Source organism: Molothrus ater, chromosome 21, assembly GCF_012460135.2.
Source record: "Molothrus ater isolate BHLD 08-10-18 breed brown headed cowbird chromosome 21, BPBGC_Mater_1.1, whole genome shotgun sequence".
Lineage (NCBI taxonomy): Eukaryota > Metazoa > Chordata > Aves > Passeriformes > Icteridae > Molothrus > Molothrus ater.
The window spans coordinates 8,565,957-8,593,801 of record NC_050498.2 but is presented as its reverse complement, the minus strand read 5'-3'; the positions used below and the strand labels follow the sequence as shown (position 1 = coordinate 8,593,801).

General features: G+C 42.9%; 1 protein-coding gene across 4 annotated transcripts in view; it reads right to left on the bottom strand.

Annotated features, from left to right (window-relative positions):
* The window catches only part of PPM1E (protein phosphatase, Mg2+/Mn2+ dependent 1E), a 62,081-nt gene extending 40,149 nt beyond the window's left edge, over positions 1-21,932 (bottom strand). For all 4 annotated transcript variants that reach the window (XR_004981383.1, XR_004981384.1, XR_004981385.1 and 1 more), the window contains exon 1: positions 21,477-21,932. Coding sequence is in view for 1 of the 4 variants with exons in the window: in XM_036395238.1 (XP_036251131.1) it covers positions 21,477-21,880 (404 nt within the window). In the remaining 3 variants the exon portion in view is untranslated. The remainder of the gene's footprint in view (positions 1-21,476) is intronic.
* Between the last annotated feature and the right edge of the window lie 5,913 nt (positions 21,933-27,845).

Genomic DNA, 27,845 nt, shown 5'->3' with positions numbered 1-27,845 from the left:
GCCTCTCCAGAAATACAGTTTGAAATTCTAACATTCCCATTGAACATCCTGGTGGGCACCTTCACTGCCAGGTCTGAGCCAGGAGCAGAAGAATTGCAAGAAAGAACCCAGAAAATGTATTTTCCTTTGGGTCAGGTGGGAGCAGGGCTGGAGAAGCCCCAGGATGGTGTCACTGCTGCCATCCTGTTTCTCCTTTGGGGTACAGAATTCGTTACAGTCTCTGCCATAAAAGATACAATGCACTGATTTATCCCTAATTAAGGATGGAGTGCAGAAACAAGATTTGATTGTTATTTACCTTTCCACATCTGTCAGCCTCTTTCAAATACAGTGATTTGAAAGGGGAGAAGAAACCTCACTAATTGCTCTCAGAGCTGTGTGAAGAGTTCAGGCTTTCTGTTTTTGGGTTTTTGTAGGGAAGAGCTGTGTTTCAGATGTAGTGTGTGTTGCTATGGTAATTATTATTTTACTGAATGGTATACATTCAGAACTGATTTCATATTGTCAGACAGCAATTAAACAGATTAGGCTGTGTATACTCACAGCTCTGAAATATTTCCAATTTGTTTTAAATGTTGGGGCATGTGAAAAGCACTGCCCTGGGAAGTGAAGAATCAATTCAAAGGGCAACTCCAGCTGCACAGGTTTCTTCTTCCCTCCTCCTCTGCTCCCAGGGTGAGGGATTTGGGAGTGGAGACACTGCAAGACATTTTGGGGCCTCAGTTCCCACTCAATTCCCCAATCTGCAGACTGGAAATCTCTTTCCAGATGGCTCCAGTAACTGCCCAAAACTGAACATCCTTCCTTCCATCTCCCATGGCTGCCCTGCTCCTCAGAGGAAGTTTGCACTGAAAGAACCTCCATGAAGATCAATGATTTTCCTCCTCCTGCTGTCCCTGCAGCACCCAGCCTCTGAAGGCAGGTTGGCATCACTGCCCCCAGTTTGGTCCCCAGGACACCTGGAGAACAGAACCAAGGCATGGAAAGCTCATTCCTCACCACAAACCCTCTGATTCCAGGTCCACCAAGTCCTTCAGGCTGACAATCCAGATTTATCCAGCCCCCTCAGGTTGTAGGAACACAAAAGAAGTCAAGGAAGAAAAACAGGAAGCAGCATGATTTGATTTTCCTGAGAGGTTCCAAGTACCTCAGAGTAACCTAGAGAGACAATATTCCCCCAGGACAAAAAGGATGCTAAAATTGGTGTAACCAAGCCCAAGAAACCCTTTGGAATTTTATTTGCTGTGTCTTAGCTTGGCATAGGAAGAAATTATAGCAGCCAGGATAGGAAGTTTAGAAAATTCAGGTTTCTGCTCAGCTCTAATACAGGTTTTCTTTGGTAAACCAATCAATTCCAGAATCCCATTTTTCTCCATGCTAAGAAATAACTCGAGGTAAAATTTAATCCATGTGAGTAGGGATAGTCATGGAGATGAATGATGAGTTTGAAAACTCTTGGATGAGAAACACTTGAAAAATGTCCAGAATTGTCAGGAAGGAAAGGAGCTCTGCAGCTTCTGAGCAAAGGATAATAATCTCCAAAAAAAAAGAGCAAATGAAGCCTCAGTTCTGTGGGCCATGGCTGGATATGTGCAATAATCCAGATAAAAATAGGGTGCAGCTTTAAGCTTTGTGGGGAGGGCACCTGACAGGCAGAGAACAGCCAGAGAAATGATAAGATTATCTAATTATCCATATATTTTCCTGGTCATTTTCTCTCTCAAGTAAATGATTTTCACAGGTTGACATATTCCAGTTTGTGGGAGCAGGTCAGGGAGGAGATCAGCAATGAGTCAGCAGTGGAAGGCTGATGGCAGCATTAATCTTGAAGAAAGCTGAAGGATGAGAGGAAAACAGAATCATCCAAGATCAGAGAGGATATAATGGGCACAGAGGGTCTGAAAGGTGAACGGGCTGATGGCTGCAAAGGGAACATCAGCCTGCAGGAAGCTGGCACAGCACAGGCCATCAACAAAGAGGAAACAAATGGACTAAAATAAGATAGAACCTTGAAAATTAGGATAAAAATAATTTGGATTCCAAAAGGAGACATAATTTACCCAAAGGATGTCACGTCCTGGCAACGTGAGCGAAGCAATTGTCCAGCATTTGCTGTTTCTCCTGGTGATAAGGAATCAACATAATCTGGGCATTTCAGACAGTTCACAAAGGATTTGGCATCCAGTCAGGAAAGTCTTGACTTATCTTTTTGTCCCAGTTCCCAACCCTGTGAACAGTGGGGGCTCTGTGTGCCACCAGTGCATTGCTAAAACAGCCAGGTTGTTCACAACAGCACTCCCTCCCAAAATCACCAAAACAAGAATGGCTTTTTTATGTCTTTTGGATCAAGCTGTCATGTCTGTAAAATACAGACATGCTGGGTATCCCTGACATATGGTCAGAATAATTTGGGTTATTTTCTTAAATGCAACCTTCTCTTAAGGCAAATTTACTGTGCAAGAGCTATGGAGGGGAAATGATGCAAAATAAATCAGCATTCAGTTCCAAGGGAGATTATAATACATATTTAATTTTAATAGATACTGAAACTCTCTGTTGGGCTTAACATTCAGGCTGATTATGACTAAACCAAAATGGTGATTCTATCCCTTTCCTGTGTGTTTGAGAAAATTTGGGTTTGTCTGCAGAGAACAGGAGGTACAGACAAGGTCATTCACCTTCAGCTGCTGAAAGAGCTCGAAGAAAGAACCTGAACTGAAATTTCTGCCTCTGGAGAAGAAAGCAAAGAGTTAACAGGAGTCCACAATGTGAGTTTAGGAAAGCTCCTAATCCTCAGCTTTCCAAAAGGGCCAGCACATGGAAATGTAGTGGTGAAGGAGCAGATCACTCTCTAAGGCCAGCCTGGCAGCTGAGGTGACTGTCACAGCAGTGTCCCCGACTTTCTCCTTAAAATGGCTCTAACACCATCCCTCAGCCCTTGCCGAGTTAACTCGCACTGAGCACGTGTGAGGCTGAGCTCAAAGTTATTTTAGGAGCCAACTGGAAAGGAGATTCAGCCTTTTTAAAAATGGAATTGTTTTCTCTGGTTTAAGACTGTTTCCATGGAGAGACCACAGCATATGAACATCTTTAGGCCAAGTGCTTTGCTGCAGGCTTATCTGAATGGAAGCACCACAGGAGGAAGGATAATTGAGGCCAGTTGTTTAAAATTCATGGGTCTCCTCCTATGCTTAACTCAGGAGCAATTTATTTTCATTATTTTGATCTGTTAAGCATTTAAAAGTTAAACAGTGCTATACACACCTTCGCTTAAGTGACATATCTTAATATAATATTTACTCAGCATGGAATAAACTTAGTGGCAGCAATGTCAGGCTGTTGGGTGAGGGTGACAAAGTGGCAGGAAAATCACACTGTAGGTTAATGTAAAGGGATGCATGAGGGGAAGAAACCTCCATCCTAAATTTACACACAAAATAGTCTCTGAACAGGCTATTGCCCCTTGGGAGAAGCATTCTTCTAAGTTATAATGAATAGGTCTATTAAAAAGGCAGTTTACTCTTCACTAAAGGCAAATAAAGCCAGAAGAGTGGTGGTAGTTATGGAGGCAGGGATGTTGTTATCCTGCTTTATAAACCCTGTGTGAATATTGTCTCTGATTGGGATCTCAGTCCAGCTTCTGTGCTTCCAACTTCCCCTCCCAGCACAGACAAACAAGAAAAAGTACACAGAAGGCAATAAAACCCATGAAAGGAATAGAACAGCTGCTCTTGGAGGAAGAGCCAAGAGTTTATGTTGTTTAAAAAGTAAATATACTGGAAGTGCTGTTTGCTCTTGCACGCCTTCACAAGGCAGAGCCAAAATTCAACCTTTCCCCTCAAAAAAATGCTAATTGGAACTTGGCAGAAGCAAGTTTTGGGATTGAGGAGCTAATGTTTAAATTTGATAGACTGACAAAGACTTACCTAAGTCTTGAGAACATTTTTAGAGCTTAAAGAAGCAGTTTCCCTGCTCTGTGCTCAGCCATCACATGAATTGCTGGTTTAATCTGTGTTTTGCCCAGTGCAATAATTCATGGTCAGGCTCAGGAGTGGGGTGGGAATGCCATGGGCCTTTTCCAGTCAGGAATGTTGTGGGATGCAGCCCATTCCTGGTGGCAAAGGCAGATTAGGGCACTCAGCACAGAACTCAGCCCAGTTCAGTGTAAATGTCTCAGTTCCATGGTCACATCCCAGGAAAATTAGCCTCAAACCACTCAGAAATATTTCCAGTTTTTGCTGATGGAAAATGATCACCTGAACTACTTTAAAATCCAGCAGAGGAGCCCTCAGCTGCTGTTTATGGCACGGAGTGTTTGTTCCATGCCTGGGCCAGAGGACACCTGCACCCTCCTCCCAGGACAGAAGGGTCACTAAAAACCTGCATGGAAGAAGGACAGGAGGAAAATTTCCTCTGGCAGGTCAGGATGTTGCCACTTGCTCTGGCTTTGGTGCTCATGACAAATGTGAGTGTCAGGCTCTCAGAGCTGAGGCCCAAACCAGACAAGCTGATCCTCAGAAGATGAGGCCTGAGTCTGAGAACATTTTCTATAACTAAAGAAATTCCATTTATTAGCAGAACATTTACCTTTGACATCAGAACCTCTGTATACACGAGAGGAACAATTTACAATTGACATTTTCCACAGCAATACTCTGTTCCATTACAAATGCATCATGTTCTTTCCATTCTTATGCATGAAGAATAATGACCTTAAAAGTAACATTTCAATTTACAGGAAATTTTAACTAGCACAATCATCATCCCCAAAGGAACATGATATTGAAATATTATTCTCTTGAACTTTGCAAAACACAGTGAGATATCAACACAGTAACAAACCTTTCACTGATTTAAGGCACAGATACTGTGGTGAGGTATTTTTGCAAGGAAAAGCCAATTTGCTCTTCTCTGCACAAATAATATTAATAATTAACTGACAGTCCATATTCACTGACTCAAACCAAATTTCCTGAGATGAGCAGAGGTACAGAGAAGCAAAATTCCCAGATTTTGCCGGGGTTCTTTGACCTGCATTTCTTGGACTAATGAGAAGTATCTCATTAAGATGCAAATGAGCAGCCCATGTGAAAGGAATTCCAGCTTTCCAATTGCCTTTGTAATTTCCTGTATTATGATAAACATTTCTAAACACAGGCAGACATTTTCAAACCATTACATTAACTGCAGATTTTTGGATTTTTTTAGGTCAAGATCCCTGCTTTACTACCAAATACACCATGATATGTACATATAGGAGCCCTACTCTTTTCCTATAGAGCAGAAACCAGTTCTGTAGCAAACATGGGTTAATGAAACAAGGACACTGATGAGCCACAAAAGTCCTGTCAGCCACAACTCTGTAAACAAAATATGTCAGCAGGAGAAAAATGGAAATGTTCGTGTATTTTCCTTCTTGAAATTCAGGATCTGATTCTGCTGTTTGGTTGCATCTCTAGGGATAAACTCAAAAAGCAGACAGGCTTGCTTTGTCATGTTTCTCCTCTGGAGAATTTTGAAAAAGAACCTATTTGCACCAGTGAAGGTTGAAAAACTCTGAATCAACAGTGACATGCTCAGCTGGTTCCTCCCTCCAAGACAAGTGAAACAAGAAGATTTTATATCTTTTATCCAACTGAAGCCATTGCCCCCAATGGATTTTACACATTCACAAATATATTTATGATGCCTCATTAGCCCGGCATGATGAATAAACTCCATCAATCAACATTTATTTTACTAGATTTAACTGCTATTACCCTTGAGTTGAAAAGGAAATGAAGAAAAATGTAGGCTTGTAGGAGCTGTTAGCCCAAGGGCTTTGTTAAGGATGAAGGGAAAAAAAAAAAAAGGAATTGGAAAAAAACTTTAAAGATTGATTCCAACTGTTCCCCAGCACTGCCAAGGCCACCACTAGCCCATGTCCCCAAGTGTCACATCCACACAGCTTTTAAATCCCTCCAGGGACAGTGACTCAGCCACTTCCCTGGGCAGCCTGTGCCATGCCTGATAACCCTTTTGGTTTGTTGTTCTGTTTTGATCAGGGAACAAGAATTACTCATCTGCTGTAATTATTCTTGTTAACAGCCATACCTTCAGCAGGGGAAGGGCAGGAGGTGCTGTGCCCCTCTCAACAAGAATCTCCACAGCTCACAGGAGCTGCAGCAAGAGAGCTGAAAGTGATGAGCTTCACTCACTTGGCAGGGAACTGGGATGGCAGACTGGGGACGTTGTTGTGGTTCTTCCTGTGCCACTGGCACTGCCATGTAAATCACCAGCAGAAGTGCCAGAGCTGTGAAATTTTAGATGAGGAAGGGAACAGGAACCCTGAGCTAAAGCCTGGTACTGCAGCTGGCAGAAATTGTGCTGAGATTTAGCACAGGACTTGGGTTTCAGGAGTGAAACCACAGCCTCAATCAGCTCTAAATTCAAATATATTTCTTTCCAGAGCCTGTGCATGCTCATGTCTGCGTGTGTATGCCTTTAAAGATAAACCAGCAAGCAGACAGATGTTGATTCATGGAGAATTAGAATTAAAATAGCCTCCTTGCTGATTACACCATTCAGCAGAGGCTGTTTTGTCCTTTTTGATGTTATTTTTTCATTGCTGAATGCTCCAACATTGTCTCATCTCCAATGTCCTTTAACACCGTGCTCATAATGCCACAAAGGTACTAATTGACCAGAACATTCCAGTGTGTATGTTAAGACTCCCATCATGCAAAAATAACAACATAAATGGCTGGGTTTGCCTGTGCTATCTATCTGTGGGTAGGTAGCTATAATCCCCAAATCTCTCTATATCCCCATCCCTCTGTCTTATCTCCAAAACAATACTGAAAAAAAACCCACAACAAACCAAGCTTATATTATTCCATATTAAAAGCTCAGCAGAATTTCATTAAACAGCTACATTTGCTTTGTTTGAGATTACAAACACAGATCTCCCTCTTTCTGGCAATCCATAACCCAAGATATTTGGCACTCTATCAACAATTCCAGACTTGGAAGGATTATAGATGTGCTGACAGTTAAAGGGAGTTAGGGTTCCCTGCCTAAGATAGATAAGTAGCATGTACTCTTTGATAAGTCCTATCAGAGCCCCACTCTGACAGGAATTCCTCCACCCTGGCACTAAATCTTGCACCGTGAAGCTCATTAAAGGCGCTGCCGTTTGTCCCAGCAGAGCCTGAAGTCCCCTGTCACCAGGAAATAGATTCCATTTCTTTCCCCAATTACACACACACTGCTTTCTAGTCCAGATTCAGAATATGTTCAGGGGGCTGGGAGGGGGGAAGAAGGAAGGTTTTTGTAGGAGCACACAGATCCAGCCTTAATCTGCTGAGCTGTAAGACAAAGCTGTCCAGTGGCTTTGTGTCAGAGGAATGGGCTGAGCACTACAACACAAATTCCACTGTTTGTAAACATTTCATTCCATCATTTGCACAGGGTTGCTCTGTTGAAATGAGGAGTTTCTGGAGAAACCAAGCAGTTTTGGGGGGGTGTAAATCTGAGCTCTTCAGCTGCAGTGATTCCTCCCCGTGCCAGGTTTTTGCAATATCATTACCCACACACAGAGCACGAGGATCTCAGCCAGCTCCATTCAGGAGCAGCACATCCAAGTTGACTGAACATTTTTTTCCTACAGGAATATCACGATGATAGGTTCTGCAGAATGTGGTCAGACTTGTGCTCACTTCACTGGATGCTACACCATTACAAAATCCATTCTGAAATCTCTTCCTGCCTTCAAGATAATTGGGAAAATAACAGAGCTCCAGCAGCAAAAGCCTTGCTGTATATGTAATGAAGATCTAGGATCAAACATCTCAACGGATTCTCTTAAAATAAGTGTATTATAATTTCCTAGATTATTACCTGCCAAAGCTCAGTGGGTGGGCTCTGGAGGCCTACGCTGTCAGGAATCCCAGGTTCTTAGAATCCTGTCATATCTGTCTGCATCCACCCCCTCAGTGTTTCCAGTTTCCCTTCTTCTGCTTCTGAAAGTAATTCCCTGGGTAGCTGTCACATTAAGATATTGGGATACAGCCTTCCCACTGCACTTTTGGATTCCAGCTGAACCTGATTGTCAACTTCACTAACAGAAAGTGAGTACAACCTCCTCCAGTGCCTTGAGATTAATCTGCCTTGAGCTAATGAAAGTCAATTTCTAATTTCAACCCTTAATTGTGATCAATAGGGCTTGAATGAAATTTATCCAGACAAACAGGGAGAGCACTGATGGGCAGAATCCATATCCAATGTGGCCATTCAGGATTCTGTACCAGCCAGATTGGATTTTTCGGGGTTAAGTATTTTTCAGAAAAAGGGAGATGACAGCTCAGAGTTATCACTGGAGCAAATCTGGTGAAGTTAAAGAGCACAGTAAATGGGTTTAGAGTCCCAGAGATTATCACTGGTTTTTACATAAATGGACATTCCATAAGGTGCTTCACACACTTTATTGGGGGAGGTCAGTTCCCTGCAGGTGACCAAGCATCACCTCTGACTCTTCCTTCCCTCACTTTTACTCCAAACCACCTTAGAGCATGGACAGCTTATTTCAGTTCCTGTGGCATTTCTGAGACACTGGAGAGGAAAACATCACAGTTCTCCTACATTCTTAATTCAGAACAAAAACCCCACCATGTGGGAACTCATCCCATCCCTCTGGGTGTCCAGAGTTGCTGAGAGCCCCGTCGGGGGGCTCGGAGACCCTGGCATGCAGCCCAGAACAGCTGGGGATTTGATTTTGATCCTTCCAAAGCATTGCCAGCTTGGTATGGGGATGTGAAAGCCACACAGGTTTGAATGGTGTAATAATAAAATATTCACAGGGTGAAAATGTAGATTTTAGGATTTTTGGTGTGGGGGTTGTGGGGACAAGATGGAGGAATCAGGGCGTGTCCAGTCCTTCTTTCTTCTTGTTCTCCATCTTCTGCTGTGATGCTGGCACTTGGGGATTGGTTTGGAGTAGAAGTGCACTGTCTAACATAGGTGATGGGTATTGGGAATTAAGTGTAAATATGATATACATAGTTTGTGGTATAAAAGGATGACACCCCCTCAGGGGTGGTCAGAGTGCCTGTGGCTGCCCTGCTGAGCAGACCTCAGCTGGGCAGAAAGAAAATTTTATAGATAAGAATTAATAAACAACCTGAAGACCGAGAAGTGAAGAGTCCAGACTCGTTCTTCAGAGCATGGGCTGCAGCAGAACCATGCCATGCATCTCAGGGCAGAGAACAGACAGCTGACCTGAGACCACCACACACACTAACACCTTGCATACACACACTAACACATCGTTTAACCAATTCTCTATTTTTAATGAGCTCCCAATCAGGTTATTTTTAATTCAGAAAACTCATTTGACCTTACTGATGGCTCATGGGCAAGCTTGTTGCCTACAGAAAAATGCTGTTCTAGACAGGGCTGTGCATTTGTGAGCTTTTTTCCCCCTATTATTGAGCACAATGGCCAATATTTGGCAGAAATAAAACAATCAGAACGATATTTTCAAGCCTGATATCAAGGGCAACACTTCCCAAAGAGCTTTGTTTACGCTGCCATTTTTCAGGAACTTCCCCAGTTTGTTGTTCCCACCAGTGTTATGATGAGGGCAACAATTTCAGACACTTGAGTGTAAAATTTCCTTATCATGTCACTTCCCCTTGCTCTAAGTGAGACTGGCAGCTTGTATTTGCTACTCATACTCACAGTAGTAGTCTCTCCTCTTTTCACAGAGTACTACAATGGTTTTATAACTACACACAGAGAGCAGCAGTAAAAATGCCAGTAAAATTAATCAGCCTTGCATCTGAGGTAAAAATCCTGCCTTATCATGCATTTATTTTAGTTTTTCTCAGATTTTGGTTATAACAAATGAATAATGAATATTTGCAAGCAAATGCAGAGAGAGGCATCATCCTCATACAATTGACTGGGTTCACACAACAGAGATGTGTAAACTATCTTTGGATCCAGGAGGTGGAAAAGAACAGATGAATCTTGGAGCAGAATAATACTTGTGGAATGTTTTCTGTTACAGGATATCCCAGCATGTGGGCTGGAACGTGCAATTGGGGGAGTTACAAATATACTATACTATACTATACTATATAGTGTATATACTGTATAAATATACTGAATGTTGCAAAAGCCTTGTTTTGATATTAGGTCAACACATCACTCCACACTTCAATTCTGCCAGCAACCAGCAGAGAACCAGATCCCTTACAAAAGAGGAGGAACAAATCTAACAATCACCAATTTCTCTTAGATGTCAGAAAGAGCCAATCTACTCATTACCAATCCCATCCAAATTGGTGTAAGTTCATCAGCACCACAGTCAGGGGTAACTTGTCAGTGTCCTTCTGTTTGCTATGAGATTTCTACAATGTGAGGAATTCTTATTTCCTATGTATAAAACAACAATAGGGACTGGTAGAGAATGAAAGATTTATCTTTTCCAACTACTCCTGGAAACATAAAAGCATCTCTAGGTGGTTAGACCACAGAAACATGGATGAACAAGACAATTTGTACCAACTGTTTGCCTTGTCAGACTTCCCTTGTCATGGCAGAAACAACACTGGCAAAGAGAATGCTGAGACTTGAGAAAGATGACAGTTCTATAGATGCATAGTTCTGATATTTCAGCTGTTGCCCTACAGGTACATCACTGAATAAAGCAGGGAGTATGGCTGGGTAAAAGGTGCCCTTTCCCCAAGGGATCAAACAGAAAATCCAGTTTTTCACAGTGCCCAGGGAGGAGTGCTGTGCTGTGGATCGATCTCAGCACCCCAGCCTCTGCCTGGAAGCCACTGAGTGATGAGGTGCAATCGGTGTTTTACTGGGAGGGTTAAACACAGCCTGTTCATGGAAGGTACCTGAAGTGATCATCCTGGCAATTCCTCTGAATTCTTTGTGCTGATCCAATGCTTCAGGTCTAATTGCCCTCACAATTTTATTTTGAAATTATTTTCCATTGTGTCTATAACATTTTCTCATTCTGCCCCTTTCTTGAAGGTTAACTGGTGACTGCTATGTCTGTTGGAAAACACCACCACTGAAATTTCAGTTTGTTCTTTTTTTAAGGAAACTTTCCAAGCTTCTTGATAGCACAGTAGAAGTCTAAAATGTTTCCAAGCACATTTTTCAGAAGCCAACCCAACACCAGAGTTTCTTCTCAATTATTTTAAATTTACATCAGTTGTATCATTTGAGCTAAGTGATGATTCAATGATTACTTGGTTTGGCAGCACTTTCTAATTCACCTTTTCACTTCCATATTCCTTTTTAGGAATTTTTATGGCATTTTAAAATGCCATTTTTATATGGAACTTTTCTAGAGGTACAAGGAAAGCACTTGTCCAACAAGACTCCCAACTGGATTTGTTCTTGTAGCAGCAGCACAATATAATTTAAATTATAGCTACAGAAATGAAAACTTTGTCACTGAACTGGCAGAGGGTGGGGAGAAAAGATTAAGAATGAAAAGGATTCTCTTAAGTGGAGAAGAATTTTTGAATGTTTACTTTTAAACCAAGAGTGACTTGCTCTTTTCTCTTTTTTTCCCCTCTAAATTTTCCAACCTCCTGCCCTGCTTTATGTATTTATCCTTCCTTTTTCCTAGAAAAGTAAAACAAATCATCTTCCTTAAAATAAAGGATAAATATAGAGTAAATTAATTAACTCAGTTCTGAGACATAAGGGTTTATGAGACTGGAGGATGTGTTAGTTTATTCTTGGATTTAAAACCAGCAATTTTTGAGGGTCATATCCTGTGCCTTTTTATTTAGCCCAAACTTCCTTTGGCATAACTTGGAAGAAGTCCTTGACATGTAAAAAATGCAGATTGACCTCCAGCCACAGTGTGGAGCTTGGCATTGCCCTGGAATTTCCAGGTTTATTGTTGCTCCCAGGATCACTGGCAGGGTTTAACACCTCTGCATTTCTGTTCTGTCTGCCAGACAGCCACAGGCAACGCGAGCGCTGTCACACCTCGCACGGCACCGAGAGGAGACACTTGAATTATTTTATCAGTCTTTCCAAAAAACCTGAGTGCAGCCCAAAACAGCTCCCTGAAAGCAGCTGGAGCTGCTAGTAGGGTATTAATAGCAAATGAAAGCACCAAATCCTTCTCTAAAGTAACAGCCCAGCCCTGATGCCTCACAGGGGTGTCCAAGTACAAACCCAGCCCTGTGTAACCAACTTCAGCTCAGGAACTGGGCCAGCACCAAAAATGTGAGGAGTTTCTCTCTTTTGCAAACCCCTTTCACAGACTGACAATGATTCTCTAAGGAATGAATGGGTGGGTCATTTATGTTTGTGGTATTATTTAACTCTTTCTTCCTCTTTCTGTTTTATTCTTTCACACTCCCTTAATGAGCTGGGCCTCATCTCTTCACAAACATAAAGCAGACTTCCTCAAAGTGCCTTCCTTCTTCTTTTTGTACTTCCCCAACCGATGTTCTTTGTTATCTCTATTGCAGAAAAAGAAAAACTAATACCCACTCCACAAGGTGTAAATTCCAGATTTAAGTTACCACCTTTCTTTTTATTCCTGTTAAGAAGCACAGACAGAGCATGGAAACAGGAATTGAACAAATCCATCCGTTTTCAGAGGACAATAAATTAAATGGAATAGTTTTCAATATGTTAATGCAAAACTAGCTTTTTATTAGGTAAATCCCATATTTTGTAATGTATAAGACATATATCTTGTAATTGGTTTCTTAAAGCTATTTAATATAGAATTTCATTAATAGAAATGGAAGAAGAGCTTTTCTAAAGAATGATAATCTAAATATTTAGAGCTCATTGCTTTCTGCATTAATTTTTCAACCAGCTAGATGAATTTAAGAAGTATTTTTCAGATTTATTGTATTCTACTCTATATATTCACTGTTTACAAACCTTTTTACTTGCGTCTCCCAAGACACAGAAAGAGTTTGTAAAATTTCAGGGAGGAGAGAAATATTTTTTGGATATTTAGTAATTGTTTAGGATAAACTATTTTTTCTCTAATCCCCAGAGTCAGATTTAGAACTCTGTGGCTTGGCTCATGTTTTTGGAGATGACTTTATTGTATGTCAGGGACAGCATTGGCACTTAGGAAAACAAAGTGAGTGTGACTTGTGGGGTGCTAAACCAAAAGTATATAAAAGCCAAAAAAAAACCTCTCTAAAATTAGTCTACAATGTAATTATTGAGATTTGAAGCATTCTGTATGATCCTCTGGGTCATTCCTAATCAGCCAAACTGAGAGAAGTTGACAGCAAGGAGGAATTTTAAAGCATTTCCAATTGGTTCTCAATGCACTGAGAAGGGGAGCAGTCACTTAATGCAGGCTCAGCTCCTCTCCAGCCTGGCCACACATCCCAGAACCTGCAGCTGCTTTCCCACTCATCCACAGGGAGCTGCACCACTTTTACCCAGCGATCTCTCTCACTCTCTGTTTATATAGGAGACAATCATTTCCATTGATTTACACAGTTTGTACCACTAAGGTAAAAGGTTAAAAGCTCCCACTTCTGTTTTATCAATGCTCATTTCTACTGGGGGCACTTCTCTACTTCAGGTTAGGATCAATTAATTTTCTTCTAGAATCCCGTACTTTGGAGATTTGAACATTGGAACTTTTTGGAGTGCCAAGAGGAGGAGAAGTTCATGTCACACCAGGTAGATCCCTCACTCTCTGAGGAGCAAACTCCAGTAGAAAGCAGAACTAAGGACAGCCCAACATCCCCATGCTCTGCAGGCATAAAATGCCTCTGTCCCAAACAGGGGTGTTCCTCTAATCCCCAGAAATACTGAGCTTCTGGCTTCTCATTACCAAATATTTGGTTTTTACCCAGCTTTTCAGAAGAAAGGGGTAATAAGAGAGCTGAGACCATAAACTCATTTTAGACAGGGGCACTTATAAATGAATACATTAATTATTAATGTTTCCTCAGACACAGCAATGAGATGACAAATAGAATGACACCACTTCTAGGAAAAGCTTGGAAAAGCCTTTGTTTAAATTATATCTCATGCTTTGTGTAAGTGTGTGCCTTTAGTTTATAACTCACTAAATTCCTGCTTTTTATCCAGGCTGGAATTTTTGATAATTTATCACTGTTGGACCCAGAGGTTCCAATAAGAACTGAATGTTTCCCTGGGTTTTTCATCTTATTTTTAATATTTATTTTGTTGAGCAAAAGAAAACAACAACAATTTGTTGAATTCTCTACTAGAGCATGGGGAGATTTCAGCCTTGCAGAACTTGGAGTTAGGACTGAAGGAATGGAGTCGTTGTGGCAGCTAATGAATCTACCATGCAGAGCACTGTGTTTGTAACACTGAGGAGGAACAACTCACCACGTTCATTTCAGCTCTCTGAACCTCAGTAAGAAGGTCATAGCCTGGGGTGAAAGGAGCAGCCCTCGAGAAAGTGCCAAGAAGTTAAAATGCCAAGGGCCTATTTTTACATGCTGCTTCTATTATTAGTTACATCGTGTGGAAGTACAGAGCCTATGAAAAAATCATATTCTCAAACGAGTAAAGGACTCAAATTCTTTCTTGTAAATGAGGAGCAGAAGAAACTAAAGTTGAAAATTTGTTGGGTACAATTTAACAGGCTTTACTGGATCATCAAAGGCCAGCAAAAATAGCTCCCAAATCCTACCCTCTGAGAAAATTAAGGGGCTGCCCACAATTTTACCCAATTAATCAAATCTTCCTTTTTCCTGTAATTGCAGTTTCCCACTTCAGGTGTGTGTGCATCCAAGCCCATTTTCCCATGATCAAAGTTCAGCAGCCCACTCTGCAATCCTGCTCTGCCACCAAAACCCACCCAGCTGAGGGTGCACAGAGAGTTCAGGGCTGGGAGCAGCAGCACAGCCTCAACTGCTGCTGCAGTTACTCAATCATTGCTTGCCCTCAGCTGTTTTCCATCCAATACAAACATAAACTGAGGTAATCCTGCAATCTGGTTAACTTGTTTAACTTCTGTATTAATTATAGAAGTACCCAAGGGCAGCTATTTCCCACGCACTCCTAATTTATGGCTCTGATGATTACTTCTTTATAAAATGTCTTATTAAAGGCGGGTAATGTTGTTTCTTCTTAATGAAGTACAAAGGCATGGCAGAAAATGTTTCTGTAAAACAAGTCCACAGTCTGCAATCATTTTATCTAATCACTAGTGTGTTATAACAACAAAAATCTGGAATATTTGGTTAGTAATTGAGATTTCAGCCACCCCAAACAGAAGGCCCTAAAGTACAACTTGTAGTAATGGCCCTTTAGCAGTGTCATGGGTTCCTACCATGTCTCACACACATATTGTCCAGGATACATTTGTTTTTATAATCATTTGCATTACATAATTGTGATTGCATTGCATAAGACTGTCTTGCAGCATGCTTCAAAGAACATCTAATGTTTTAAACTGCTAACTCCATTTCATCCCCTTTCTCACAAGTCTTTCCTAGACAGCGAGGAGAAAACAAATGAAAAAAGAGCAGGCACCAAACAATGGGAAGAAAGAAAATGGTGTGGAACAGCCAGAGACTATTCAGGGTATCAAATATAGTAATAAATAGTATTCTCATTATCTGTGTACTGCATGCCCTGTTGCTTTTGCTTTTAATGTGATCTTGTAAGCAATTTAGCCAGACAACAAAAAGGAACGAGAGCAAACATCACTGAGACAGCAGGCAAGGCACTGAAACTTCTGCTCCCAGAATGCAAAGCAAACTAAAAGTTGAACCTTCCATGAAAAGAACCACACCTGAGTTCCTCAAAGAACAGGTGGAGAAATACTCTGCCACTGTTAAAGTTACAATGAGGGATTTAAAGAATAAAAATGTTCTGTGCAGAGTGTTTTGTGCAATAAAGAATTACCAAACAAACTCTCCAGAGGAATGAAGCTCATCACATTCAAAAGGTAGAGTCAAAAGTAGTTCCACACAGTGGCCAATAAGATTTTAGTTTCAAGAGTGGTTGTATAAGGTCCAAAAAAAGAATGTGTTAGCACAGATCTAATTCTTCAGTCAGTTTGTACTCAAAAGCAAACAGCCTCACTTAGGAGGAGAGAATCTGTGCAAATTGCTCTTGGGTCAAAAAAAATCTTGGTGTGAAAAGCTCCTAACAGCATTAATTCCCTTTAATGTGTTGTACTACCAGCAACGTTCATTGAAATAAAAGCAGTGGAATGAATATATTTCCATAATCTGTTCACTAAGAATGATTTTTAATGCTATATAAAGCAACTTCCAAGCATAGTCACCCTTGTGCTTGAAAAACTCAGCATCCTTTTAATCATAAAGTAGGAAGTTTTGAAATGTCACCTTATATGTTAACCATTACAAAATGTAAATCTGCAATTTAGAGAACTCTTTTGAGCTGATACTCCTTTTTTTTTTTATAATGAGAATCAAAATATTTGATTTCCTTCAGTATTTTTAAAAGCGTGGGAGGGTGAGCTGAATATGCCTTAGAAACAACAAGAAGAATCCCTCAATGTGTAGAGAATTTGTTGTGTTTGGAAAATGTTTATTTCTAAACACCAGCCTAATTGTAGATTATAGTGATTTCCAGGCTAAAGGGGATGAAATCTGTGTGCCATGGCATCACCAGCATCCAGAACATGGGCTCTCTTCAACAGTTACAAGGTACCAGCAACACTGAAGCTCCTGACTTTCTGCACACCCTCCTGTGGGATGATTTAGGATCAATTCTCAGAGAAACACCAGGATTTCTAGCACCAAAATCCCTTGGGGTGATGTCAGCATCCGCAGCTGTACCCAGCCCGCTCCACAACCACCCCTGGAAGGGATTCCTGACCTTGGAGGGGCTCCTGTGAGAGCTAAAACAGCCTCAGGATGGGAAATCCCAGCCTGGTTTGGCTTGGAAGGGACCTTAAAGCTCAGGCAGTGCCACCCCTGCCATGGGAGTGTCCCAGGGTGCCCAAACCCTGCCCAGCCTGGCCTTGGGCACTGCCAGGGATCCAGGGGCAGCCCCAGCTGCTCTGGGCACCTGTGCCAGGGCCTCCCCCCTCACAGGGAACAATTTCTTCCTGATATCTAATCCAAGCCTAGATTAGACTAAATATTCCTACCATGGAGTCTAAATTGAATGTTCTCTGTCCAATCTCATTAACCATAGAAAATGCCCCAGCCAGGTGCAGCCAATATCTCCTCCTGTCATTCATTGTTGGCACAGGCCAACATTATCATTGCTATTGTAAAACCTCACAAAAGATGATGAAAAAAGCAGCATGTTAAAAAGGATGCAATGACTTTTTGTTGGTCCTTGTGATTAATATTAGACATGGCAAGTAGTTAATTATATTTCTTAAAAGGGCTTTGAGATTGCAATCAATAGAATTGATTATAAAAGACAAATTATGAAGGAGTAAAACATCACAGCCTATTTAATATGATGCTAAGAAAGCCCATCCAGCATCATCCATGAATTTCAACTTAAAGTGACAACAGTTCCAGCTTTCATGTGAAAGGGTTTAGAGAGCAAGTTAAAAACATGTATGTCTGCTATTTAAAGGGAAAGAATTCCATCTCTCCACTCCACAGAGATGGAGATAGCAGAAATAACAATTTTCAAGAGCTTACTTTATTTAAAAAAAGGATTTCTGCTCATGGAAAATTACCATGAGAAGGTTTTCTTTAGCTTAACATTGCAAGTTGAGGGGCAAAATCTTCATTCTCATTTACTGTCCACGTTCTACATAACTGCAGTGTTAGAAAGGTGAGCCTGCACTGCCTTGCTTGATTTTTTATAGTAAGACTGTGGGAAATCCATAAGCAAAAAATATTTTCTCTCTTTAAGAGAAAGAAAGGATCAGTTAAAAGAACTCACTTCAAATACTGCATTTCATTGGAATCTAAGTATTCTGTGAATGTTGCACAGTATTCTGTGAAGAAATGTAAAAAGAGAGAGTGCTTCAAAGCTTTTCTCTCCATGTTCCAAGTCAAAGCAAGGCTTTTACAGCCCTTAAAATAATAATGTTGCCATCAGGGACTTCGTTAAGCACTTAAGATGACATAACAATAATTTTTACTTTTATTTTACTTACCATCTTCTGCAAACTCAGCACTGGAGAAGTAGGGCTGCTTTCTAAGCTTGTTCAAATGAAATTTGAATTTCTAAATGAACATTTGAAAGCAAATATTGTACCTCCAAAATGACTGCAAGTAAACCTGAACCTAGAAATTATACCAACTATATCTATTACCATCTATAGCTTGAGGCAAAAAAAGAGAGAAAGAAAAGCAAGGAGAATGTACAGTTGAATTATTCCAAGCATTTCATTTGCACAGGAAAAAAGGAGTGTAGCACCAAGACAAATTTGTGTTTCCTGGTGACACAACTTGTAAGAGTCTGGCTGTGTCCTCTCTTGGCAAGCACAACTTTGCTGATTTGTTTTTCAGAGGTCTTGTCAAGAACCAGCTCTTTAAATGTGTCAGGTTTAATAAAAGTATCAGTAGGAAGAGGAAGAGACCAGAGCATGATATGTAACTTTGTTGCTCAAGTTAGTAACTTCTTCCTATAAAATGAGTCAGAAATCAGGTCTGATTCAGCAGCAGCAAGAGATGGGATCTCATATTTAATGTTTTAAGGCCTTGCTATGTTTGTTTCTACATAGAAACTCTGTAAATTATCTTTTTCTCTTGAATAATATGGTCTAGCTATAGCCTGAGAGTTCATTTTGTGGTTACCAGCCAATGTTCCAAGGCAATCCCCTTTTGACTATTTTCTCCATCTAATGCACCTCCTATTGATGGGTTTCATTCTGTGGAGGGTCACTAAGAAAACACACAGTGCCCATTTGGTGGCATTTAGACAGATATAAAGATTACATTAATCTAATTTTCCAAGCATATGTTGCCTCTACAAAAAAGAAAAAAGAAACAAACAGGAACAGGAAACCTCAAAGGGGAATATGAGTCTTTTGGAAAATAGCAGGAAAATCTCATAAATAAGAACTCTTTGATACTGATCTACACAGTGGCAGAAAAACATTATATTTTGTCATGATTAGCAATATGTTCTCATTTCTGATATGGTCTTACTTTCCTCAAAAAGATCTAAAGCTCTGTGCTTAAAATAGCTGAAAAACAGCTGTTGGATTTTTCACAGCAATGGGTTTTATCTTCATGCTACATAGAATGCAAACCAGTCATTTGTCTAATATATAGTTGCAGAAAACATGCCTTCAGAACAGTCTCTCCTGCTAATGACAAACCAAGGAAATATTCCCTTTTACACGAGTTTTCATGTGCTTTTTTATTTAGGATTTTTTTTTTTTTTAATTTTAACACTTTCATAACTGTTTGGAACAAGAGCAGTTTTACTCATACACATCAAGTTTCCCACCTCTGGAACCAGCTGAGCCCTTGGCTGTAAAGGGTGAAAAGATTCTGCTTTTGCCTGTTTTATAGTCTTGTCACATTTTAAGTTTCTCTGGTGACTGGAGAGTGAACTAAAAATACAGTACCTTACCTGAGGAATACTTCTGCATATTTCCACTTACCTCAGATTCCACCATCATTCAAGGAAAAGCTATTTCAGTTTAGCTCTGTCTTAGGAGTTGTTAGATTTGGTTTATAATATTTTAAAATGTTTTATTTAAGCCTTTAGGAAACTCTTTTCTCACAACATAACCCCCTGCTCTCTTGATTTTGAGGTGGACCTTGGTTTTTGCCTAGAGGAGGAAGCCTGCATTGATTTCACCACAGACAAAGCCAGGGGATGCTTCATTCAGTAACCATCCAAAGATTTAAACTGAAGGCTGAAAAAACCCAAAGAGCCACAACCTGGCAAGAGCTGGCTCTATAAAAAGATTCCTCTCAAAAGGTCTTTTTTTTTTAATTATTATTAATTTTAGCCTCGAATTGGGGAATCTGGGATATGGGGACAGGCAGAGAGAGAAGGGATTGGGGAGGAATTCCAGCTCAAAATCATTTCATAGCTATCCTTCAAATAATACTTTCAAGTAATCTGCTCCACGTCTAAAACTTTATTCCCACTATCGTGACTTTGGATTTCACAAACCTGTTTAAAAATAACCCAACAAAACACGTCCTAAATAGGTAGAAGGGACTTGCCTCTCTGCTCTCTACCACATCCTATGAATGTGCTGCTGTATTCCAGAGACTTTCCAAAGGTGGCAGGGCGAGCATGTGTGAATAGGAGAGCTTTGTCCTCTGCAGCTATCATTGTGTTGTCCCTGCCGTCCACAAACGCAGAGGGCACATGAGAACTGGATAGAAACAGACCATGCAGTTGTAAAACCCGGTTCTTTTCTCTCTTTATTTATTTATTTCTGCGACTGAGTAACACCTCTCATTACAATTACCGGCTCAATGGCAGAAAATCTCCCCGGTGTGCTGTGCAGATTTTCACAGCTTCATTTGTCTCCTCCTGTGGCATCAGTTTAAAGAGGTTCCTAAAGAATTGCCACTAACAACCGCTTCTATTTCGAGCCTTCAAAGCCGGAGCTGAGCACAATACAAGGCACTGGTAACTGATCTTTAGGTTTCAGTCCACAGACTTTCCACACTGGGAATAGATCCCATCTGTTTCCTCTTTATGCACCAGCCTTTAGAAAGCACAGATCTGGAAACTGCCTCCGTACAGAACCGAGTATAGCCGGCTTTCCCCAGCTGACGGCAGAAAAATCCCCATGATTATGGATAGCTTTCTCCCAAGGCTTTCTACTCCTCTTTTCTCCCCGGTCTGTGAATACACGGTGTGGTTTTCCCCATGTGCAGGGTTTTTTTGGAAGGGTGAAGGGACTGGACCGCCTCTCTTCCCTTGCCCCTTCTTCTTTCCCCTTCTTGGCAGAGGTTTCCCCATTTACCAGCCCTCACAGGGAGAACATTTCAATTTCAAGCCCCAGCACAATCAACCACAGGCAAACCCCCCTCTTTGCTTTGGCACCAGAGCGTGAGACATTTCCCCCACCGCTCTCCCTCCCCAGCAAGCTGCTCTCCAGATGGATGCTCGTGGCTCTCCCTTGTCTCTTCCCTTCTCCTGTCCCGGCCAGAGGCAAGCGGAGGGCACAGAGCAGAGGATTCCTTGGGGCAGGGGCAGCCGCACAGAGCAGGACGCTGTGACCCCGGGATGCTCAGCACCACCGAAGTCCTGAACTCCTTTGCCTCGGGGATCCTCCCTGTGCTCGCTTCCTTCCCTCAGCCTCACATTGTGGGTCCCCTCAGCCCCACATTGGGGGAGTCCCCTCAGCCCCACACTGGGGAGTCCCTCAGCCCTACATTGGGATGTCCCTCAGCTCCACATGGGGAGTCCCCTCAGTTTCACGCTAGGGAGCCCCTCAGCCTCACATTGGGGGTCTCCTCAGCCACACACTGGGGGAGTCCCTCAGCCCCTCACAGGAGGGTCCCTCATCCCCTCACAGGAGGGTCCCTCAGCCCCGCGCCCTGCCCCGCTCCCCTCAGCCCGGCACTCACTACTTGTAGAGCTGTTGCAGGCAGAGGTCCAGGCACTCGCCCTCCACCTCCTCCTCCGTGATGTACTCCGAGAGCGGCCGGGGCAGCGAGGGCAGCGGCGGGGGCGGCGGCGGTGGGGCGGGCGGCTGAGGGTCGCCGGCATCGCCCTCGCCGCCTTCTCCCTCCTCCGCCTCGGCGGCCGCTCCCGCTTCTCCCTCTGCCCCGGGCTCCTCGTCAACGTCTCCCGCGGCTTCGGCAGCGGGAGGGGGGGCCGCCGGCTCCGGCTCCGGCTCGGGTTCCGGCTCGGGCTCCGGCTCTGCCCCGAAGGGCCCGCGGAACTCGCCCAGGAACAGCTCGAGGAAGCGGCGGTAGGTCTTCTCCTCCGCGCTGCCGCCGCCGCCGTTGCCCGAGCCGCCCGCGGCCATCGCTTCGCATTCCCGGCCGCCCGCCGGCGGATCAGCACTGCGCCCGCAGAGAGCTCCCTGCCCGCCGCCGCCTCCTCCTCCTCCTCCTCCTCCTCCTCCTCCCTCCCTCCCTCCCGCCCGCCGCCTGCGCGCGCGCTCCCGAGCCGGGCCCGCGGGGCCGCGCACGCCGCGGGGGGTGCGGGGGGGGGGAGCGCGCCTGGGCGTCGGGAGCGCGCGCGGCGCTGAGGGGGGCCCGGCGGGGTCCGGCGGCCGCCCGAGGGGGCGGCTCGGGCCGCGGCGCTGGCGGGGGAGCGGGAGCGGCGGCAGCCGCGCCGCTGTGATGAGTCATGCGAAGGCAGCCAGACGCGTAGGTTCCTCACAGGAACCCGGAGGAAACCTGAGCGCACATCGCCTGTTACCTAATCCCTGCCTCCTTCGGGGCTTCCCTGGAGCTTCCGCCGCCGCCGCCGGCGCCTCCGCGGCTGCCGGAGGGTGCGCGGGGCCGGGGCGGCAGCGGGGCCCCCGCCGTGAGGGGACGGCGCTGTCCCGCCGAGCCGCGGCCCGGGCCGGGGCCAGGAGCAGCCTCGGAGAGCGGGTTTGACATCGGAGAGTGTTTGCGTGAGGGGAAGTGGCCATGAAAAAGGAAGAGGGTAGGTTTAGTTCAGGTGTTCGGAGGAATTCTTCGCTGTGAGGGTGGTGAGGCCCCGGCAGAGGCTGCCCGGAGAAGCTGTGGGTGCCCCATGCCTGGAAGTGTCCAAGGACAGGTTGGATGGAGCTCTGAACACCCGGGTTCAGTGGAAAGTGCCCATGCCCATGGCAGGGGTTGGAATAGATGGTCTTTAAACTCCCTTCCAACCCAAACCATTCCATGATCCTGTGATAAATTACATATTACACAATATCTACTCATTCCATGTTCTGGCAAAGGAGAATATGTGAGAAGCTGAAGATGCGACACCAACTAAAACTTAGAAGATAACCTGTCAGTGGGAGACAAACCGTAGTGAATATTCTCTTCCTGTCTAATAAATGTCTTTCATTTGTGAAAGGCATTTTGGCTTGTTTTATTCATTGCTCTGGGAAGCTATTTTCAGAGCTATCAGGTCCATAAATACAATTAATGAACAGGTATAATTGCCACACATTTAAAATAGCTTGTACACATGGGAGGGAACGATATCCTTAATGTGAGATATACCTTGAAAAATGGCCAAATCACGAGCCCCATATGCAAAAAGATCCTCAAATTTTTATGTATTGTAACAGGGACAGTATCTTGCTGAAACCTGTTGTTCTCTGCATTGTAGCAATTACCTCTGCATGTCAGGGTGGTCCTGTAAATCTGTCTTCTGTTTGGTGAGTTATTTCAGAGCCAAACTAATTTTAGAATATTTCCAGCAACTGCATTGACTGATCATATTGTGATCTTGTGAATATGTAAAAGCCCTGAGAGTTAAAAATGTGATTGTCACAGTTAGTCTTAGTCCTTCACAGCTGACAGTGACAGAAAATCACATCACTTGTCCTGGAAGGTTATGTCTAAGCAATATTTTTCTTTATGCCTTTTCTTTATTTTCAATTTAACACTCATTTATTTAGCAAATGCCAGGTGGGTTTGAAGGGTAAGAAACACTGAAGGGTAAGAAACATTGCAGTTCTTTTTGAGCAGAGTGCTCCCAGTTGCAGCTGACGATGTCATTGCTGGGTTTTGGTTTTTATTTTTTTTATGTTTGTGTGTTCTGCATCATCAGTGAGTCACAAGCCCCGGGAGGATGTATATCAATGCAAGTATCACAGAGCAGTTTCAACTTCATGATCAGTTGTTTTTCCCTCAGAATCCAGAGCCAGTTGGAGTTTCTAAGAAACTATAATCCAGATAATCTTAATGTAATATGATCAGAATTATAAAAATTCCTATTATTACAATGTCTTAGGGAAGTCACAGCTCATTCAACAAGATGCAAGATCAGCTTCATGTTTTATGAAAAACAGCAATTAAAACTCTCTAGGAAGAGATTCAAAAGAATTTAGGCAACCTTTTCCTGTAATTTGTGTTAAGTTTACGTATTTTTTAGTTGTTTCAAAGAGCACAGAAGAATATCTGGGAGTAATACCTACTCTGCTTCATGTTGAAATGTTAAAGTTACCAGATGTCCTTGATTCATCTTGGCAGTCCCCATGTGCTTTTCATCATTTGTCTCGTGGCAGAAGACACTAATTAAAATGAAATCGAGTAGAACTCCACACTCAGGACACTTTGTCAACTTTTGGCACCACGGTCAAGCCAGGATTGTTTTGCTGTGATATTAAATAGAGAGCTGATGGCTCCAAGCCATGCTGACATTTGTTTGTGAGAGGGAAAAGGTGGGAAAGCTTTGCCATTAGGCTGGAACAGGGAGCAGACGGTGGCAGTGGGTGGTGGCTGAGCCAGGCAGGAGGCTCTGCTGGCCCTGCTCTTTATGGGGGCACTGGGGTGCCCGGCTCCCCCAGGAGGAGCCACCCTGCCCAGAAAAGGAAGCTCTGAGCACCCACTGAGCCCTCAGAGCGTGTGCTCGGCGCTGTTCCAACACGTTTGGAGCGCTCAGGAGCTCTGGGAGCTAAAATTAGAGTGCCTGGCTGTGCTCTGGGTATCCCTGGGTGGATGGTTCCTGTGGGATGAGGGGAGGTGGATGGAATAAACTCACAATTCCCAACATTCTGGGTCTGAGGCCATTGGAAATCATATGGAGAGTAAGGCTTGCACTGGATGTGAGAAGGAAGTCCAGGTGTTTGTATAATTTTCAGCTTAATAATGTTGCTTTTTGTTTTAGAAAAGAACATTTTGCAGTATTGTTTTGGAAGAAATCTGTTTCATTTTAGCCTTAAAATGATGCCTTCCTCTTTCTCATTTGCTGTTGAATAATAAGCAGGGTTTGAGCAGGCCTTGGGGAGGTGACCTGAATTGTATGGAGGGCAAAAAGAAATGCTTTTTAATTCTTTGTAACCCTTGGAAGTGACTCCTGTGGGCTGACAAACAGAAGACAGGTAGGGTTCATGAGGAATGCTTGGACAATACCTGTGACACATGATCTGGTACCATTCAAATGAGCTTAATGGCAAAAATCCAATGGTAAATGCCTCTTCAAAGTAGGGCTTCTTCCTTTAAAAAGTAGGGCTTTTGCAGTAAAGCTGAATTAATTTTAGCAGCTCTATTCAGTTTTAATAATTCCAGTTGAAGGCTAAAGGCATTTGTAAGGGATACAGCAAGAGGACTCTTGTTGACAGAGTCAACATCCATCAAGCTGCAGTTCATTGTCTCAGGTTCAGCCTGGTCAACCGCAGCTTTGAAAAGCTCAGTAACTTCTGTCACCACAGTTTTACTGGCTCCTTGACCATAATAAGGATTTTTAAGGGTGTTTCTAATTACCAAAGTCATTCTCTCTTTTTCTTTCTCTTATTATTTTTTTTTTAAAGTTTTTGAGGTCAAGTCAGCTTTTTCAGATTAATAGTCAAAGATTATTCTGAAACATCCCCATCCATTGCAAAACACGGGATTTCGGGCCTGAATCCCACTTCCAGCTGTCATGGAAATTTCCAGTCCCATCCCAAAGGAAAATTCCATTTTCAGCCTTCCATTCAGACCCCTGTTCAGGAAAGGGTGTGCTTTGAATTAGTGTTCCTCTCAAACCCCATGGATGCAGCTCGTTCTAACTTCTTTCAACAGCCTCAAACCCTATGAATTAACCACAGAAACTTGTGTTCATCTCACAAACTAATGAATGAATGACTTTTAAAGAGAGAGATTTATGTGATGTAACATATTTACTATCAAAAGTGTAGTAAGCAGTAAGTTTATCTAGTAAAAAAAAAAGTGTTACAATCTCTTATTGACACGCTGCACTTTATAGACATTATTTTCTTGCTAAGGAGACAACTTGTACTTTAGCCCAAAACATTTTAATTTAGTAACATATATGATACAAAAAGAATTACTGAGTGTAGTTGTAACTGTGTTGCTAAAATTGCAGCAGTTCACACTAAATAAATTAAGAGTATTAGAGGGATATGTGTCAGAAATTTAAACCTCCAAAATAATGGGAACTGAGCAAGCATTCAAACAGCACATTCATGGCCTTTGAGAAAAACATCCAGACCCAATTAGAACTATTCACTCACTGAGGTCTGTGGAGTTTTTTTTTTTTACTTTCCTATATATGTTATAAAATATTTTAAACATTCCCCCTTCTCATTGTTTGAAACTGAAATGTGATTTCTTTTTTAATATCCCAATGCTTCTTTGGCTCTGTTTATATCAATGGCAAGTAATTCTTGTAAAAATGAGCAGTATTAGCTATAATTCTTGAAGTCTGACTTACTAAAATACAGACTTTTCTATGCATTATTTTGGCACATAATCTAACATTTTTACTGCTTTTGTGATGATGGAACTATTGGTTTTTAATGCCATTTATTATTTCAACAGATAGAGTTCAAACTGTGCAGAGCTTAGGCTCTCTCACGGATAGATAGTGGATGTTGTAGGAATAATTCTTGCTTGTGGGAAGCAAGACAGGAGCTGACAGTTTAACAGTGGGTGCATTTGTGGGTGAAATTCAGTCCTGGGCAAGGGGCCAGTTCCCGGTGATTTCATTCTTCAGGAGAGAACATTAAGGCAGGCAGCTTGCAGCAGCCAGGGGAAGGCAGCTCCCCTGACCCTCATCATCCCAAATGAGTGCATGGCCAGCAGCCACGAGGCAGCGAGTGCCCAGCCCGGGGAGCAGCAGAGGGAACCCGGGGCGGGGAGCAGCTGGCAGCGGTTCCTGGAGCCCAGGGGCTGCGGAGGAGGAGGAGGAGGAGGAGGAGGAGCGCTGGCCAGGCTGCTCCCGGCCTCTGCCAGCGCCACATTCCCCTGCAGCCGGGCTCCCTGCGGGGCTCTTAGCGCGGCCCTGCTGCTTTGGGAACACAGGCTGACCCCCTGCTTCTCGTCCTCTTCAGAAACTGTTATTTCCCTGCTGGAATAGTTGTGCTACTGCCATGTCAGCGCTCTGTTTATTCCATTTCTCTCAAGGATAAGGAACCATCAAACCATACTTCTAAACTTATCACATTTATTGCCTATGGAATTATCAGATGTTAAAACAGTACTACACATCTTCATGTGCCATTCTAAAGAATTATTATCCTGAGCATGGTAAGAGTCTCTTTGGAGAAGCTGGAGCACAATGACTTGCCCTTCCAACTTCTCCATCTACTTTTGTTCAGGACAAGGGTGGAGTTCAAAAAGCAGGCAGTAAGGACTTCACCTTTGTTGTTAATCCATTAAATACCTGAGAATAAATCTGATCCTAATGTAGTCCCCCTGTAAAATAACTGAAGGAACAGTAGCTGAAACTGATCAGGAAAATGGTTGCTATAATTTAGATGTACTTTTCTCAGCTCTGCATTCAGCACTCAGGTTAGTGGCCAAATCTCCTTTCCACACGAGTCAATCACTTTGTGGCTGACTTCAAGAGGAGACTGATTTCCTACCTTGAACCTTGGCTACACCTTTGTACCTCCAGTTAAGCTATTTCTCCTCCATGTTTTCTTCAATTTACTCTACTTAGAGGCTTGCTGGCTCCTCAGTACTTCATAATGGAAAAGGTGCAGAACACATCAAAACAGGAACAAATAAATTGTTATTTTCCCTGTCCAAACGAAAGAGTTTCAAAGCAGGACTCAGGGCTTGAGAATTCTCCTGTGACCGCAGTGTTTGCCTGTTGCCAAGGCCTGTGGTAGGATCTGGATTCTTCTTGTGGTGACAAAATAAGTTCCTCCACCACAAGTAAATGCCGTCCCCACAAAATGGAATAATTTCAAACTCAGCATGACAGTTAAAGCCCTTGGCTTTCAGCAAACTGGGGCTTAAGCAGCAAATCAAACAGCCCATTTTCTTTTTGATGCAGTGCCACGAGGCTGGCTACTTAGAATCTCACTTTTTGTGCAGTAATAAAATTCTCTTCTGCCC